We start from the raw sequence: 15,995 nt of genomic DNA on the forward strand, positions 1-15,995 counted from the left end.
GTGCACAACAGCCTCCTCTGGGTATCAGAATGCCTGGGCAGGCTAGCGCTGTGCACAACAGCCTCCTCTGGGTATCAGGAGACCTGGGCAGGCTAACGCTGTGCACAACAGCCTCCTCTGGGTATCAGGATGCCTGGGCAGGCTAGCGCTGTGCACAACAGCCTCCTCTGGCTATCAGGATGCCTAGGCAGGCTAGCGCTGTGCACATGTAAGTCACACACATCTGCTGCACACACTGCATGTGCCTTCTGCATACTGTATGTGCACAGTGCAAGCCCACACCTGATCACAGGGATTCTTGTTCAAAGGAACCAAGGGCTCAGTGGACAGATGGGAGGGGGGTGGGACGGATGAAGCCCATGGAGGATAAAGGCTGAAGTGTGTGTCAGGATGCCCTTCACTGGGCATCTTGTGAGGGAAGGGGCCTCAGGTGGGGCTGGAGGCCTGGACTGTGAGCTGAGTGGTGTGTGGTGGTGTTGTGTGGAGCTAAGGTGGGTGTGTAGGCCACCTGGGGCCAGGAGGAGGACAAGGAAGAACCTCATAGCGCCTCATGCTCCAAACTCATGTTCTTCAGCATGTCTGGGCCAACACTACCTCCCAACACACAGAGTGCCGGTGTCGTTTGCCCCCACCCAGCCACCGCCACCTGAAGGCACAGCGGCCGCCCCCACATGCACCTGCTGTACTTATCGTCATATCTGCAGATGTAGCTGAGGTGAGCAGCAAAGGCCTCTACAGCCAGAGGGCAGGGGATTTCCCCACTCCTCCTCTTGATGATGACACCTGTGGGGGAGATGTGGGGCGCTCAGGCTTCTTTCAGGCACTTAAGCACTTCTCCGTGTTCCTGGCTGCCCAGTTCCTGGGGGTGGCGTGGGGTGGGGAACTGCATCAGCACCACCCATCGGGTGCTTTAGCAGAGAGGGGGAGGGGACGCTGAAGGCAGCAAGTGCAAAGACATCTGCCACCAAGGGGGCACAGGGACAATGACAAATCCACAGGCAATTCTAAGAAGCACAGGAGAACACTACCGGATAAGTTCCTGAGAGGAACTGAAGGGAAGCAGCGCTCTCTCTTCCTCCCAACAGTGGCTGACTTGGTCAAGGGCTGCTGGGAGGGGGACAGTGGCAGTTTCTCTGCGCCCTTTATTGTGTGGGTGGGATCATATCACAGAGAAGCAAGGAGGCGCTCCTCCACACCAGGCCCAACCCCCTCACACCTCTCAAGGTCTTTTCCTGGGGCTTGGGCTGGAAAGTTCCCTGCCTTCCCCACTGTTACCCATCACTGACAGACACATCTACCTCAGAATTCTTGGCACATACAAAGGGAATGTAGCTAATGCCTCCAAAGTCATAGCACAAGTCACAACCAGCAGAGCCTGGGGGCCAAGAGAACCCACGGAACCTCCCCATTCCATTGCACCAATGGCTGCTGTATGATGCCTGTCCCCTGGCCTGCCCTGCACTGTCTGCCTAGCCTCTGCCGGACACAGGGACAAAGATGGAAGTGTCCTTCCTAGCACGGTGTGCACCGGGCATGCTTAGGGTGGCCCACTGTGCTGGCTAGTTTTAGGTCACACGACAGAAACACATACTATACGGAGGATGTACATATACACACTGCCGCAGAAGCACATGTGGATCACAGGTGTAACACAACCATACATACATTGTACCACTACACATACATGTATATATACACATACGCGCACGCGCGCACACACACACACACACGTGTGCGTTCTACAGGAACCTGCATGTCACACTCCCAGCATGCAAACAGGAATGCAAGCAGCGCACGTGAATGCCACATTGGAAGCAGCTCTGCAGATTCCTTTGCAATCGTCAATTTTTCTCTCAGCAGTTTAACACTGTCTTAACTGTCAGTTACTTTAAATACAGACTCTGGGCTAATTAAGTCCCTCTGTTCTGAATCGATTTTAAATCCCCAGAGAACTAGTGAGGAGAGCAGTGGGCCGCCTGGCAGCCAGGATTACACAGGCGCTTTGCTTGCAGGAGTCCGTGATGATAAGATGATCCACACATCCACCCAGAATGCAGTGCATCATTATGTTCTAAACAATAGGAGCATCACACCCTAACAAGCAGGTAGGTCACAAAGCCACGTCAATCAAATCCTCCAAGCTTGCTAAGGGCTGCATGAGGCTCTTCCTTGCCCCTTCCTAGGACACAGCCAGCATGAGGGTGCTCCAGGCTTGTGCCCTGGATGCCCCCGACTTCCTAGACTCACACTCACCTTGCTGCACAGGGGAGTAGGCGTTGGTCAGGAAGCGGAAGTGCCCCTTGTTATACCAGCAGATCAGAGACATGTTCCCCTTTGTCCTGATCTGGTACTGGCCCCGGGCGAGTGGGGTGGCAGGGTTGGTCAACATGGATGGAGGGAGGCCCGTGCAGTCACTTTTCCTAGAGCTCAGTAGGCCACAGCAGTAGATCCCTGGCAGGAAAGATGCAAAATTTCACATGTGCCGTTGTCAGGGTGCCCCACCCACAACCCAGGGAAGGAGAGACAGGTGAGAGCAGAACAGTCAGGAGCAGCTGCTGAGGCCCTGTCCATACCCAATCACTCTTGCCAGCCACAGTTCTCTGCCCATCTCCTAGCTTACTGCACACACACACACACACACACACACACACACACACAGAGGGGGGTATAGAAAACACAACTCCCAGTACTGACAGCAAACCCAGGAGGGAGTGGACCATCACATACATCTGTGCAGACACCATCAGAGGTCACGCCTCTCTAAACATGCCTCCGCAGACATGGGCTCAGGCAGCAGGCCAGCTGCCCACTGTGTTTCATGGAGAGCCGGATCTCCTCCAAAGCTTTTGCGTCATGTGTTCTAGGACCAGTTCTGCAGCCTTCCTTCCCCCCTCAGTCTGATCTCTTGCTGAGCTCTCGCCACAGATGAGTTCTGAGCCTGCCCGCGACGGCCAGAGCAGACAGTCGTCACCCTTACCTAGCCTGCAGTGCAGACAGTCACCCTTACCTAGCCTGCAGCGCCGAGGTGGACTGCTCCCCCACTTCCACACAGCTTCCAAGGCCCAGGGTGTAAGCTGCTTATTCCTCCACAATACAGGAGGGTTCAGTATTAAGGCCTCACGTCTACTGTGTGGCAGAGCAAAATGTCTCAATTCTAGTAGCTTCTGTCTATGAGTGACACTTTCTGAGCTGTCTCCAAGCACAGCTTAGCATTTTTACATCCAACTTCTGTCAAAGCCAGGGGAAGCTTATCAAGTCTGCAAAGAACAAATGGAACCTCTTGCTCCAAGAAGCCCATGGGATTGTCCCTGACCACACAGGTCTCTGCCGGACGGGAAGGAGAGTCTCACTAGTGATGGTGGGTGATTCTCATACTTTCCAGACCCCTCTTACTAGGAGCTTTTCCTCCAGGCCCCTGATGGCCAGAACCACACAGCAAAGGACACACACATGAGTGCCCAGAAGACTGGCAGAGCTCTGTGTTGATGTGGTCTCTAGATGGTGAGCCCAGGACTAACACCTTGAGATGACTAGAACCCAGACACGGGGCAGCCGAGACGCCTGTGCAGTCTGTGCTGGCCACCACTCCTGTCCTCTTCACCTCCCACCCCTTCCCCAAGGAGCTGGCCACGATGGGATGGCCACTGGACAAACCTTGCTTCTCAAATTCTTCAAACAGGGTAAGGCTGGTGATACTGGGCCCTGTGAAGATGATATAATTCTTCCCAGCCGCGTTCCGGCACAGGCTCCGGGCCACCATGCCGTGCAGCTGCGGCTTGTTCTTCAGAGCATCCAGGCCGTCTGGGCCACCACCTTCCTTCAGGTGGACGTAGATCTTGAACGGAAATGTACAGAGATCAGATAGTCAAAAGCAACATGGGCCATAGCATGAAGCTGCAGGACACATGGGGCAGAGAATATGAAGAAGCTACCCCAGTATCTCATCAGCCTCGTGCAGTCCTAGGTCACCACCATGGCAACCCAAAATCTGAGCAGCTGGTGGTTCAGCCTGGAGGCTACTTTCTGGAAAAGTCTAGGTGGGAAAGGAGCAGTTACAGATGGCAAAACTGGCAGTTAAAAGTGATGCAAACATGCTTCTAAATTCCCAAACATAAATAAAAATATAAAAAAACATAGAAGCAAGGGCCATTTCAAGGGCTAGGCACGCTCTTATATAGGTACTAACCACTGGGCAAAATGACCAGTCAGCTCAAAGGCAGGCAGAGCAGGCCTCAGCTGTCTCACCATACCAGAGATACAGTGGAGGTCAGATACACCCCAGGGGCCAGGTCATCAAAGAGGGGGTGTTGAACTTAGGAAGCAGCCCCTACACAATCCATACCAGCTCAGTGACTGCCACCAAAGGCGTGGGAAAGAGGATGGATTTGATGTCAGGTGCCAACTAGTCCCCTCCCCTAAAGAGAGCAGACATTCTTGGGAGTGCTCAGAGACCTTGTACACAGCCCACTACCATTCTCTCGTGCCTGCCCTGCCCTGCCCTGCTCTGCAGCACACGCTGACAATGGAGCAGTCTGACCATGCCAGGGATGCTCGGCTCTCTGAGAGACACCCAGAAGGAGCATGTGGGAGACCCAGCTACCATGCCAGGACCCATCCTGTCTGGTGAGTTTGGGAGGTCACCTACCAAGCACACGTGTCCTTGAAGAGAACAGAACGCAAAGGCCCAACTCTGTGCTTAGGTCAACGCACAGGAATGTGACTTAGCAAGAAAGTCTTCAACAGAGCGGGGAATACTGCACTGAGATGTGGGGCAGAACAACAGAGCCACTGGGTTCAGCAATGGTCTGGAAGCTGGTGGTCCTGGCCTGCATGGATCTTCTGTAAATGCAGCTGAATATACGTGTTTTGACGCTGCACACATCCACAATTAGCTTCAGAAACACTATGCTCCAGGGTTTATTTTTTTAGACAGGGTGCTTCATGTATGACAGCTTGGCCTTGATCTTGTATGTAGCAGAAGACAACCCTGAACTTCTGATCCTCATGCCTCAACATCCTAAGTGCTAGGTTCACAGGCAGGAACTACCATACCAGGCTATGTGGTGCTAGAGACCAAATCCAGGGCTTTGTGCACACGAGGAAGACACTCTACCAAGCTACACCCCTGCCCCCAAAGTGCTTTTTTTTTTTTTTTTTTTTTTTGGTTTTTTGAGACAGGGTTTCTCTGTGGCTTTGGAGCCTGTCCTGGATCTAGCTCTGTAGACCAGGCTGGTCTCGAACTCACAGAGATCCGCCTGCCTCTGCCTCCCAAGTGCTGGGATTAAAGGCGTGCGCCACCATCGCCCGGCCCCCAAAGTGCTTTTTATAAAAATTCAGCCATCACCACTATCCTAGGATTATTACATGATCCCCAGGAGACATCTGACAGACAGCACTATTCTGCGTCTTGCCGTGAGCTGTGGTTACACCGTTTACAATTTGAAATACGACAACAAAATGAGCCCAAACCTCCCTTCTTCACAGCTTCACAGGGAGATTCCTTCTGAGCACAGACCTCAGCAACCCAGTATTCAACTGTCTCTCTTTCCTTATCCATTCAAGAACTTTCACGCTATGTCTTGGCTTAGCACTTTGCTGTACACTTCTGACGAAGCTGCTGGGTTGGCATCATGACTCTTTCGTCTGGAGGTTGCTATACGGAAATACGGCTCATTTTTGGCACAAGCACTGTGCTAGATGACCCGATGACAGACAGCAGCAAGGTGACTTATGGGCAGGTGGTGTATACAGGGTGGATATGCTGGGCAAGTGGGTGACTCCCTTCTTAGGGTGGACCTTGGACTCCATCTCCCTACTCAAGAAAGGCCCAGCACCTAAGAGACGGTTATTCCTGGAGTGTTTTAAGTGATAGTTTCAGATAGCGATTCACAGCAGGTAACTGGAGCCTGAAACTGTGGCTGGCCATGTAAATGAGCAGAGAGGACACAGTGCAAGCAGCAGCACTTGAGACGTCAATAAGGTTGGAGCTAGCAACACAGTCAATGACCGACAGGCAGACACTCAAGGTCAGCACTTTGTTGATGGACCCAGAGATAGAGCTGGGCTCCAACCACCCCAATGGCCTGAACAACACATGATAATCTCCATATTTGGGTCAGGGGACATGCATGGAGCACGTGGTCCCTCCATCGGCTCAGCCCACAGCAGTCAAGAGGACTAACCAGCCTCGAAGCAATTACTTTAGCCAATGTCCAGTCTCTGCCACAGCCCCATACGAACCCTAGGCAAGGAAGTCTGATGGCTTTCCCTCCTGGAAACCCTCCAGCTCTCAGGGGCTTTTCTTTCTTTTCCTCAATCTCATCAGTAAGGCTATAGGATAGGATCATTTCAGGTTCCCTATCTTCAGCTGCCCCAGGAACTAACTGGGGACCTCTCCTTAGGCACCTGGAAGCCCCTCTAGGTCCAAGTCTCTACCCAACCCTACGATGGCTCCCTTAATTAAGATATGTGCTTCCCTGCTCCCCTATCCTACCTTCCTGTATCCCAATCATCCCGTTGCCCCAAGTTCTCCCCATCCAACCCTTCTCACTTTTTTCTCCCCATCTCCCCTTACCCCCCTCCCACCCCACCCTTAAGTTCCCGATTTTTTGCCTGGCAATCTTGTCTACTTCCCCTACCCAGGAGGATAGCTATATGTTTTTCTTTGGGTTCACCTTCTTATTTAGCTTCTTTAGGATATCAAAATAAAGACTCACTGACCTTTATTTGTGGCTAGAAACCAATTATGAGTGAGTACATCACTTTACCGAATTCTCCTTAATAAAGCTTGCATCCACTGAGACAAACTCAAAGCCAGTATTCCAGGCCATCTTTAGTGCCTCTAAGTGTCTGGCACCATTGGTCCTACATGACAGGGGTGGAGTCAATCATGGCTGAGTCCTCTCCAAGGACCAGCTTCCCCACAGTAGGTGAAGTGAGACAGACTGCCCTCTGCTGGAGTGCTGGAGCCAAGTGTGACAGTGGGGAAAGAGTGAGCTGACTGGGCCCAGGGCACTCCACTTCGCCCTTCCCATCTCCTCAGTGTCTGCATATCCCCCCCCCCGCAGCCCCCAATTCTGACACCTCTCATCCCTCCTCCGCAGTGCCCCCGACTCACCTGGATGATGAAGCCGGTCGAAGAGCACTGGCGGACCCACAGGCTGAATTTCCGCTTTTTCCTCTTCCGCAGCTCACGCTCCGTGCATGTGGCGATAAACACAGGGTCCTCATCAATCAGGGGTTCATGTAGCACCTTCGGGAAAAGGAAAAACACGAGTTCTCATAGGGCAGTGTGAGCCTGGTTCTCAGCAACACCTTCAGAAGGCTGTGTGGCCATGCCAAAGTCGCTTGGCTTCTCTGACCTGAAGCCTCCTTACCTGCTCTTCTGGGGAGGGCTCAGCTGGGAAGCATGGGCGCACTCACCTACACCCTGACCCGCAGCAGAGTCCTTATCAGCTATGACCGTGGTTCTTGCTGTTCCCCTTGCACAATCCCACCCTGGCTATGCCTGTGATCTTCCCTGGCACGAGACAACAGGCTCAGAGCTGCTATCCCAGGCCCATCTTCAGTGACTGTATCTGGAACCCTAGATCCTTGGGTCATGTCAAAACCTTACATCACAGGGATGGAGCCAGGTATGACTGTGTCCTATATCAGTGATTTATATCATTGGCCCAGGGTCACCAGGCCCAATTTGTGTCATTGTGTGTGTGTGTGTGGGTGTGGGTGTGTGTGGGATATGTGAACATGAATGAAGATGTGTCACAGAATATTATTTTAAGATGTATTACATTTGTTTATGCTGTGGAATATCTGTTTAATGACACAAAGATGTGTTGTATTTTTTTATGTTGCATTTGTTTGACTCTGTGAAGCTGCCTGCCTGCCTAAAACACACTATTAGTCTAATAAAGAGCTGAATGGTCAATAGCCCGGCAGGAGAGGGATAGGTGGGGCTGGCAGGCAGAGAGAATAAATAGGAAGAGAAGTCTAGGGAAGGAATTGAGGAGCAAGAAAAGGAGGAGAGGAGGATGCGGGGGCCAGGCATGCAGCCACCCGGCCAGCCACAGAATAAGGAGGAAAGAAAGGTCTATACAATAGAGAAAGGCAAAAATCCAGAAGCAAAAGGCAGATGGGATAATCGAAGAAAAGTTGGCTAGGAACAAGCCAAGCTAAGGTTGGGCGTTTGTAGGTAAGAGTAAGTCTCCCATGTATTTATTTGGGGGCAAAAGTAAAAGCAAACGAACAAAGAAAGCAACTACAAAGGTGTCGACGGGGGCGGAGGCATCTGAGCCTGGGACGGGAGGTGTGAGTGGTTGGGAGCTGTCCAATGTGTGCTCTGAAGTGAGCCTGGATCCTCGGCAAGAGCAGCAAGCATTCGAGCCACTGAGCCATAGCTCCAGCTTCGACACCCTGAGCAATTATTAACTGTCCTTCACCAATGTCAACGTCTTGATAACATGATTTTATGACCTTTTCAAAGAAAAAATAAAATAAAAAGACTCTAAGTTGGCTTTTCACACTGAAGTGCTTGGTTGGGAGTAGACCGAGGCAGCACAGTGCATATTACAATTCCCTCCCCGGTTCTATTCCACGGTTATGAGCTATGAGAGTGTGCATCTGCTGTAAAGAAAGATGACATGCAGACATGCGGATTTCCACACGACACAGAGCTCTAAACGGAGGACCATCAAACCACTGCCTATTTTTATGAACAAAACTGATTGGAATAATTCTCTGTCCTCAAATGCTGCAGCCTTGTGGCCACAGGAAAGAAGGGACAGGACCCACAAGAGGACCATCCGAAGCCATCTTTGGCCACGTACAGAACAAGTTTCAAGGACCCCAGCTCCTAGAGACAGTGGTCGAGTGTGTCTCTCTCGGCAGGTTTGAGTCAGCTCAGGGCATGAGACCCTTCTGAAGAGCCACCTTAGTCCATGGCCCGGCACGGGCACCCTGGAAGGTGAGCTCTGCACTCGTGACCCAGCATTCTTTTGGTAACAGTGCCTTTGGTTCTATTTTAAAAAGCATCGGCCTCAGGGCTTTTTAGATGGTTCCTCTTGCAGAGGGCCCATGTTTGGTTTTCAGCACCCACATGGTAGCCCACAACCTTGTAGAATTCCAGTTCTAGGGAATCCAATGCCCCCTTCTGATCTCTGTGGGCACTGCACACACGTGCTGTATTTACATACATGCAGGCAAAACCACTCATATAAATAAAATAAAAATAAATCTTTCTTCCTAAGAAAGCATCAGCCACACCTCACTGGTATGCACTGGCACACTCTGCCCCTTGGATTTTTATTGTTGGAAAATCTTGAAAGTGACTTCAGGATGTGGCCCTGCCTCTGCTCGGTAAGGGAATGGACAAGGTGGCCTGCCTGTGCTGTAGCCCAGACCTTCATGCCCAGTTCCTCACAGTCCCTGACTCCTTGAAGCTTGTGAGACATCTAAAGCCCCGTATGGAACCATCTAGCAAAATGGACAATCTAAGGAGGTCATAGGAACAGGGAAGACAGCATGGAGGTGCCCTGGCTCCCTGCTCTTCCCCTCCCGTCTTCTTGACTGGACGGACCATGCATCTGTTGTTTCTCTTCCTCAGTGAACAAGTGAGAACATCTCCACACGCTCTTCAACCACACTGATAAGCGCATCCCAGCAGGGCCAGCAAGAATCTGAGTCTCTTCCTCCTCTGGGGTAAACAGCCAGCATCTCTGTCACACCGCACTATCCCTGAGTCCCCTCTGCGACAAGCCTCTCAGGGTGTGCCAGGTAGCACGTATGGTAGACAAACATCTCTGGCTTATTTGCATAATCCCTCTCCAGGGATATTTCTCTGGTTAATCTGGCTCCTGCTTTGATGAAAATAATGTACTTGTATGTGAACGTCACACACAAAAATGGCTTCTTTTGCTGGCAGATTCTGGGGTCTTCTGAGGACTCTGCAAAACCTTCTGCAAAGGGTAACATTTGCTAGAATGATAGCTGCCAAGATTGCACACTGAGAGTTTGTGTACCTGTGTGTGCATGTGCCTGAGCATCTGTGTGTTCAGGGCAGTCACAATGGTGGTACAAGGGAGACAGCGCTGGGTCACTCCTGGAAACTGGAGCAAGTCTGATCCCAGCTCTGACAAGACCGTAGGGAAGAACACTATTTCCACAGACAAAGGCAGACAAGTTCCCTGGCAAGAATGTAGCTTTCCATGCCCTCCCACCACCCCACCTCTGTCTGGCAAGTTCTAGAACAGTAGGGAAACCTGTACAGAGAGTTCAGAAGCCCATGGACCCGAGACACAGTAACAGACCCCCACAAAAAGCCTGATGTTTCCAGTTGTGCAGAATAGGGGACCAGTACAGACTTGGGCCAAAGTGAACATTAGGAACGGAAGCCTAGCAGGAGCCTCTTAGAAGAAAGTCATGTGCATCAAGAATGGTCCTTCTGTGTAACCAGATCTCTCCACAGGGGGAACTCGGCTTACTTACGAGGCACACAACTTCTTAATTTGAGTTAGAGAGCTTTACAGATATCAGCCACCTCCGTGGTGTGCTACATCAACAGCAGTTCTGAGGAGAGTCTGAGAATCTGACACAGACTGTGTGTGGCAGCATGACAGCGCTTGGTACAGGAGCCATGGGAGGCAGGGTGGGTCAGGAGCCGAGGGAGGCAGGGTTCTGGGCCTCCAAACCCTGGAAAAGGCTTCAGGTTCTACCCTGAGCAGCCAGGTGAACCTTTGCATGTAAGGAGTCCCAGTGACCAAAAGAGCAGCTGCAGCTCCAGCACCCTCCTTCGCTGTCCAGAAGGCGAAGGCAAAACCACCAGGATGGGGATCCTGAGAAGAGGCTGTGTAAAGCCTAGTGCTGGAAGAGCCATGGAGCGGGAGGATGTGGAAAGGGGAGAGTGCTGTACCTCTGAGCAAGGGTTGAATTCCAGCTGTCTGGGGTCGGGGTTCAAGCCCCCACTAACCCTTACAAACATGTTTGGGTCATAAGGTTAAGAGTATGGCTGGTGACCTTGAAGCAACTTGTTCAAGTCACTGGAGAAAGTATGGCTGGACAGGGAGAGAGGACATCCTAAATCCTGTCCCTAGCTAAGAAAAGACTCAGAGCATTCAATGGCACCTTGGCTCGCTCACACACACACACACACACACACACACACACACACACACACACACACACGCATGCATGGACATGTGTGGTGATATATACATGCAAGTACACACACATATGCATGCATGACCATGTGTGGAGATATACACATGTAAGTGCAAACACACATATGCATGCATGGACATGTGTAGAGATAAATATACATGCAAGTGCACACACATATGCATGCATGACCATGTATGGATATATACATATGCATGCATGGACATGTGTGCAGATATACACATGCAAGTGTACACACACACATGCATGCATGAACATGCATGGAGACACACACATGCACACTGGCCTCACCTGGGTCTGAGACGGCCTGAAGGCAGCATCAAAGCTGCTCTGCAGGGAGTCGAGGAAGGGCTGGACCTTGTAGAGCCCATGCGTGGTCTGGCTGGAACGGAAGGCCACGACATGGAAGTACTTAAGGATCTTCTCAAAGCGGGCCTGGCTCATGACAAGGGCGAGGCTCCGGTTGCTGTAGAAGCCTCCACTCCAAATGCTGAGTACTGACTCGCAGTGCGAGACGCTGGTAGAGATCACATAGCCCAGGAAGGCCTTCATCTCGGCCAGTGTCACCTCCACCCAGGCACCATCACTGCCAAAGCGTTCCTGGAACTTTCTGGCATACATGTTGGTCTGCACCACCATGTTCTTGAGCACATTATCTGGGACAAAGAGCTGGAAGAAGTCCACCGCGCTAGCACTGGGCGGCATCTTTCTGGTTGGACCTGAAACCCAAAGACAGACCAAGTGTTCACTCCCAGAGCCACCTGACAGGGCCTCAGGCCAGCTACCCTCTCTAGCCTCTCCTCTCTCCTGCATCTGACATCTTAACCGGTTGGAGGCCACGGCCCAGCTCTCCCATTCCCTGGGCTTCTTGTCACTTGGATGCTCCTGTCTCCCAGAACACACCCATCAGTCCCAACTTCCTTCCAAACCTGTCTCCATAGAAAAGCCATGTTGTTCTGTTCCTTCTGACCTTGATCTCCCGTTCCCTGGTCCTCCTGTGCCAAACCCATCACACCGAGGCAGTCCCCGCACACACTCTACAGGGCTCTTGCAAGAATCTAGCTAACAAGAGTTCTGCCATCTGCAGCCCACCCCTGAAGACTGATGTGGGAGACATGGATGGGAGGAGCCTACAGCTCCACCGTGGCTCTCCAGCAGGTACCGTGTGAGGTAAGGGGACTCGGAAACTCCCGTGCTTCAGCTGCAGCCAGTAGAGAGCAAACTTTACTTAGCGTTCTCACATCATTTTAATTCTGGGCTAATTCAAAGGGAATAATGTAAGACAGTTTCACCACTGGGAGACGGGCCTCACACATTTTTACTGATATGGCCTCTTTGCACATGTGTACACACACACACACACACACACACACACACACACACACACACAAAGACTCTTAAACTTACTATAACATTTTCACCATGAACCAAAAACATCTTAAGTGGAAAATGCATGCGCTGCCCTAACCAGACTGCTCTAATTCAGTCACAGCACACTGCAGGGTATCGGCTGCTCCCCTCACAATGGCAACCGACCAGGAACCATAGCTCAATATCACTGTTCCAAACAGGAGGATTATAAGCTGACATACTGCTGGTCATAGAAAAGATCCAGGTTTAAAATGCAAATGTGGTTCCTACTCTAATACAACACTACTTTTGTATTACCCTAAAGTCAAGAACTCTCTCTCTCTCTCCCTCCCTCCCTCCCTCCCTCTCTAAGGCAGAGTTTCTTTGTGTAGCCTTGGCTGTCCTGAAACTTGCTCTGTAGACCAAGTAAAACTCAGAGATCTACCTTCTTCTACATCCTGAGTGCTGGGATTAAAGACATGTGCATGTGTGTGTTTATATGATTTTCAGGAACCACCGATTACAATTCTATTAAACAGGCTTGAAGCAGCATGCTCTGGTTTGGAGGAATCATGCTTTCTTTTGCATCTGTGTGGCAATTTTTAATAAAAACTGCGCGTATTCTCCAGAGCTTCAAAGGCCTTCCTTTCCCATCAGCTTGCACGGTCTGTGAAAAATCAAGCTGTTCACGGCAAAAGGAAGACAGATAAAGCCAATGACATGGCTGGATTTTTGAGCAGTGGCCAGACCCAGGGATGCAACTATCACATTTTTTTTGTTTCCATTTACATGGGTGTGTGTGATGTGTGTCTGTGCATGTCTGCACATGAGTAGGTACGTGTGGGGGTGCACATACACCTGTGCGTGTGCACATGCATATGGAAGCCCCAGGTTGGAATTGTGAATCTTCTTCAACAATTCATGCCCACCTTATTCATTGAGACAGGGTTTCTCAATCAAACCCAGAGTTCACAGATATGGATCCAAACTCTAACCCTTATGCTTGCAAGGTAGGCACTTTAACCACCAAGCCACCTCCCTAGCCTGATGACTTAAAATTCAGTTCACTGTGCATCAGACTGGCCACTTGCTCCCAGCTCTTGTTTTCTCTCTGTAGAATGGACCGAGGGAAACCAGCTTCAAAAGACTGTCTACAAAGTAAGATGAACAAGGCCACATGGTCCCCAACATAGCACTGGCAGGAGGAGATAAACCCAAGGCCTGGCAGCTATTGCTGGGACACCAATAGGAAATCTCTGAGGGCTTTGTGAAGTAAATTCTGGTCTCAGTTCACCTAGACAGTGGGTAGCCACCATATTCCCTGTCTCCTGACACATCGTAGAAAGTGCACCACGCTGACCCAGGTGGCAGTCCAGTTGGCATGGGGATGCTGAAACACAGGGCTGTGTTTGCTGGTGTGCCATAAACACAGCTCAGCAGTTTGTGGGTGGAGCCATAAATTATTCAGAATGGCATTCAGCAAGGGAGAGAAGCAGCATCGTAACTGCTGCCTCATGCTGAGGGAGAGGGAGGCGTGGAATCTCTTCCTTCCCATGCATGCCATTTCTGGATCCCCGAGGCCCTCTCCAGCCTGCTTCTCCAACACACAGCAAAGTGGCTGGGCTCCCTGACCCGTTCAGGCTGACAAGCTCCCTTGTTGGTCTTTCTTGGTGGCTATGATCCCTGTCACTCGGAACATGGTGACACAGGTTGGCTGCCTTGAAGAAGGAGGTAAGTGGTTGATCCAGCTCCTGCCTGCAGCCTCACAATAAGGCCACTTAGCTTCCTAGCAAGGCCCACATAACTTGACGTCAGCCCCAAGGGGCACAAGCCCCATGCAGAGAGAATGTTAGAAGTAAGACATAGCCCATGCTCTCTGGGTGACTTACAGCGAGCTGACTGTGTAGCTCTGCATGGGACTTTGCCTGCTGTCTGTGGATTACCAAGAATGCCGCGTGCTCCATGGGAACGACAACCATGTATCTCTCTCCTCCGTGACACCCTCCTGCTGTCAGGTAGACAGAGTAAAGGCATCTAGTGGGTAGCTAAAGGGAGCAGGGATCATACGTCATAACCAGGAGGACTGGGACATTGGGGGAGAGATCCAAAAGAAGTGTCACCTGTCGTTAGGGTCTAGTGAGAGTGGAAGATCTAAGTTCCTAGCACAAGTTCACACCGCAGGTCGCTGTGTGGAGGTCCTGCCTTTACCACCCAGCCCCCTGGACACAGCTTCCTACTCCTCACTCTCCAGAACCCCCTCTGGAGCCTCTTCTATCCAATTTCACAGACTTCCCTCTTTGCACGGGTCGCAGGTCCCGCTCAGACATGACTGCCTGTGCCACCCACTCTCCGACATCTACAGAAGCAAGAAGGCCAAGGAAATAGCAGTCACATTCTTTCTGTCCTCCAAACTCAGAGTGTGGTATGCTCGACACTCTGGAGGTTAACGAAGAGGAGAATGGGTACCACATTCCATGGGCTGCAAAGGGCATCTTCGCTGAGTGCAGCAGGAAGAGCAGGGTGCCTGTGTCACTGCTTGGGGACAGGTCTAAGGGTGCCACGAGGAACTGACAGGACAGAGGTTCAGTGCACGAGAGGGCGCCCCCTGCAGGCAGGATGCTTCGGGTATTGTGCAGAAGTGGTAAATGCCCAGCCTGTGTGGAGGCAACGATGGATCCAGCCCCGTTTTCACCTCTCAACTGCCTTTCTCCAGCTGGGGAAAGCCCCTGGGGGACCACTCCTGGGCGTCCTCACCTCCCTCTGCCTTCCTTCCATCTCAAGCACTAAGTCAAATGCAAATAATTCAACCTTTGTAGTCTCCAAATAGGAGGAGAGCCACACAGCCTCACACAGGCAGAACCAACCTTGGCTGCTAGTGACATACTGGGTGGCTCATTCTTCATCCATGTAACACACTTTGTGACCATCAATGTGGGTGTCAATGAACACCCCAAAGGCAGAACGAATCCCCAGCTCCACTCATCGGAATGGAAGAGCTTATCCTTGCATTTCCAGAATAGCCATGCTACCTGGGGTAGAGATGGCCATTGGAACACGTCTTGGGGCAGATACTGTCATTGGTTTTGTGGCACAGCTAAAGATCAATTTGTATTTTAAAGGCTGAGTTTAAAAGCCTGGAATCACTTTTCTGCAGGTTAAGTCATGTAAGTTCAAAACCATAGCTAGAATGTCCCATATCAACGCAAACTGCCTCTCTGGGAATCTTCCTTTGGTAAAGGACAGTGCAAAGTGAGGCCTGCAGCCCAGTGTGTACCTAAATTCCCAGCACCTGGGAAACTGAGACCGTGAACTGCTGTGAGTTCAAGACGAGCCTAGCTTACACAGCAAGTTGTAGGCCATCTGTGCTTCATAGGGTAAAACCCTGTCAAGGAAGGAGAGGAAGGGGAAGGGAAAAAGGGAGCGGGAAAGAAAGGACAGAGGTTTCCTTAGGAAATGAGGGATAGGGGAAAGCA

At 51.2% G+C, this 15,995-nt stretch overlaps 1 protein-coding gene across 1 annotated transcript in view; it reads right to left on the bottom strand.

The window, feature by feature from the left end:
- The window catches only part of Pgbd5 (piggyBac transposable element derived 5), a 58,207-nt gene that overhangs the window by 3,121 nt on the left and 39,091 nt on the right, over positions 1-15,995 (bottom strand). Inside the window, exons 2-6 of the mRNA XM_005345871.2 lie at positions 11,464-11,891; positions 7,118-7,252; positions 3,655-3,835; positions 2,254-2,451; positions 678-783 (exon numbers count right to left, since the gene is read on the bottom strand). Coding sequence (XP_005345928.1) covers positions 678-783; positions 2,254-2,451; positions 3,655-3,835; positions 7,118-7,252; positions 11,464-11,891 — 1,048 coding nt within the window. The remainder of the gene's footprint in view (positions 1-677; positions 784-2,253; positions 2,452-3,654; positions 3,836-7,117; positions 7,253-11,463; positions 11,892-15,995) is intronic.

The sequence above is a fragment of the Microtus ochrogaster genome, chromosome 4 (assembly GCF_000317375.1).
Source record: "Microtus ochrogaster isolate Prairie Vole_2 chromosome 4, MicOch1.0, whole genome shotgun sequence".
NCBI lineage: Eukaryota > Metazoa > Chordata > Mammalia > Rodentia > Cricetidae > Microtus > Microtus ochrogaster.